Source organism: Penaeus monodon, chromosome 6 (genome assembly GCF_015228065.2).
Source record: "Penaeus monodon isolate SGIC_2016 chromosome 6, NSTDA_Pmon_1, whole genome shotgun sequence".
Classification (NCBI taxonomy): Eukaryota; Metazoa; Arthropoda; class Malacostraca; order Decapoda; family Penaeidae; genus Penaeus; species Penaeus monodon.
This window is the reverse complement of record NC_051391.1, coordinates 46,685,433-46,688,038: the sequence shown is the minus strand read 5'-3', so window position 1 is coordinate 46,688,038 and position 2,606 is coordinate 46,685,433. Positions and strand designations below refer to the sequence as shown.

The 2,606-nt window shown below is 36.8% G+C and overlaps 1 protein-coding gene across 2 annotated transcripts in view; it reads right to left on the bottom strand.

Moving 5' to 3' along the window:
- Positions 1-784: 784 nt before the first annotated feature.
- Positions 785-2,606, bottom strand: part of LOC119574594 (ropporin-1-like protein) — a 4,739-nt gene continuing 2,917 nt past the window's right edge. For both annotated transcript variants that reach the window (XM_037921894.1, XM_037921895.1), the window contains exons 4-5: positions 2,512-2,606; positions 785-2,007 (exon numbers count right to left, since the gene is read on the bottom strand). The exon at positions 2,512-2,606 is cut by the window's right edge and continues 73 nt beyond it. In XM_037921894.1, coding sequence (XP_037777822.1) covers positions 1,771-2,007; positions 2,512-2,606 — 332 coding nt within the window. In that variant the 3' untranslated portion in view covers positions 785-1,770. The remainder of the gene's footprint in view (positions 2,008-2,511) is intronic.

The window sequence follows — 2,606 nt, the reverse complement described above, 5'->3', positions numbered from 1 at the left end:
AGTTAATCATAGAAGACAACTCATTGAAATATGCCTTTAATCTATATGATCCTTTGGAATTTCTCAGAGAAAATCAGTTATCTTTTTTTATAATGCATGATAACCAGTCCCAAAAGAAAGGAATATTCAAAGTAAAGATTCCTCATTAACCATTTCAAGGAAATTAATTACAGGGACATTAGATGAAACAAAACAAATGCTAGGAAGAATATCAATAAGTGATATCAAATACACAGTTCATGAAAAGTATTTCTCTCTCTCTCTCTCTCTCTCTCTCTCTCTCTCTCTCTCTCTCTCTCTCTCTCTCTCTCTCTCTCTCTCTCTCTCTCTCTCTCTCTCTCTCTCTCTCTCTCCCTCTCCTCTCCCCACCCCCTCCCTTGCCTCAACTAATTTTGCATGGTCTCTTCTCCTTTCCATTTCTTACTCCTCATCATCATCTGTCCACTTATCCAAATCGTTATCTCGTATTTACCCTTTTCGATGTCTGCCTTACTAAACTGTCCATAGATTACAATGATTAATCCAGCTGATATCTTGTAATTTAACTTAAATAAGGAATAGAATCTTTTATTTCCATTTTCTTTTCTGCAGCCATTACCTTTCCGTGATAATGTGTGTGATTATGTGATTATAGTGTACTGAATGTTTCTTTTATTCTAAAAAATATAATTACATGATGTAGACAGTAAAAAGCAAGTTCAATTCTCAATTCCTCTGAATGCTTCCTGTATTCATAGATTTTTCTTTCTTTTCTTTTCTTTTGTTAGTGCTCCAGTTCATCAAGTTTTTTTTTAAGTTTCCTTACCAAGTTCATTTTAGCTTGGTAAGCATGAAATAGCTGCTGGTTATTAAGTGACACAGCCATTTAATTCAGCACTATCGCTAGAGTAATATGGTTGCCTTATATGATCAGTCGAATTACTCTAATAATTTTCATAACACGTCCACTGTGTTAGGTGGCTAGACATAACTGACAGACAGTATAGATATGTATAGAAAATACAAATAAAATGATTACCTATTTCTGCTAATTTAATTTATTCATCTTCTAGGCTACAATAATCTTCACCTCTGTACAGCTAACAATAGCTATAACTGGTGGTTAACTGGACTTTGTAATCCTGTGCTACAACAGTTCACCTTGTACACTTTTCTTCAGGCAGAAGATGCGAAGCACCACAATGTATTTCACGGATAATTAAAAACAAGCATTGCAAGAAAATAAAGGAGTTGATCATTCACCCCTGAATACATTTAGTGTAACATCAGATATTTTAATGTAGGGCTATGAGTATTGTGCAAAAAAAAGAATAAAATAAAAAAAATATAATACACATTTAGCTATTGCTATAATAGTTACTATATCGTCTTAAATAACACATTGCATAATCTTGTATAATAACATGTCAGTATATTTTAGAACCGGTCAAACCAAGCCGTCAGAACAGAGCAGAGTTTAACCGTTCTATGTATGGTAAAGGATTCGCCAGGTAATTCAAGGCAAATCTGTGGTCCCCATCACCAATCCAAATATTCTGGGCACTTGCTTTTGCGGAACTTTAGGGAAAAAAACAGAAACTACATATACCTATTGATGGCACAGTACAATAATCTTTTAACTGAAAAAAAGACACTTTCTCGTAATACGCCATCATAATTTTACTTTAACACGACCCACTAATACACCCATAGGCAAAAGTCTCACTATCGTATACGAATTCACAGTAGGGATGAAACCGAAGTGAAAATGGCAGTCCAATGACTCTCCACCTAGTTAATGAGAGGACACGAAGGCCTTGTGAGATCCGAGGGCGCCAAAAACCCATCCTGGTAGTTCGCAATATCGTTGAGGTAACCCACGGTATCGTTGTACTGGTCAGTGGGCACGATGTTGCTATGGGTGTGCAGGCGATGGAGATGGTCCACAATGGTGTCAGCTTGCACTTTATGGCCAACTGGGTCTTCCGAGATGGTCGCCATCACCAGCTGCAGGGCTTCCGCGTCGGACTGGAAATGCATAGTGCTTTTGTTGGTGGTTCTGTTGCCATGAGGTATCTAGAGGATGCTCAGGAAGGTATTTCTAAAGTTTCAGTTAATCAAGTTAATAATTCTATTTTTTTCGTTAATGTGTTTTGATGGACATTTTTTTTCGTTCAGTTTAAAGAAATGTTATGGCATTTTTGTCAATGAAGAGCCATAGCAGTAAAAATGTTGATAAAAAATACGTCATAATAATATCAATTATACTATCGCTAATCGTAATGGTAGTTCTATCAAACTTTATAATAACAGAATAGAGGGTAATAATCTATATGAACGGTATTAATAACAGTTTCTCTTATGATTATCAATATATATATATTTTTTCATTATCAAACATGTTTTGTGTTTAGCTAAACACAATAATCGTTATCATTATCATAACGACCGTCACAGTTTAGCATAATGATAAGTGCCACCACCACCTGCAAAGTTGTTATCACCCTCGAACACACTGTAAGGGGTACGTACGTGGGTGGCCAGTCCTGCGATGTGGGTCAGTATGTGGTCCCATTCGACCGCACCCTTGTCTCCGCCCCCAGCCCGCTTCCACGCTTCCTGGGCCA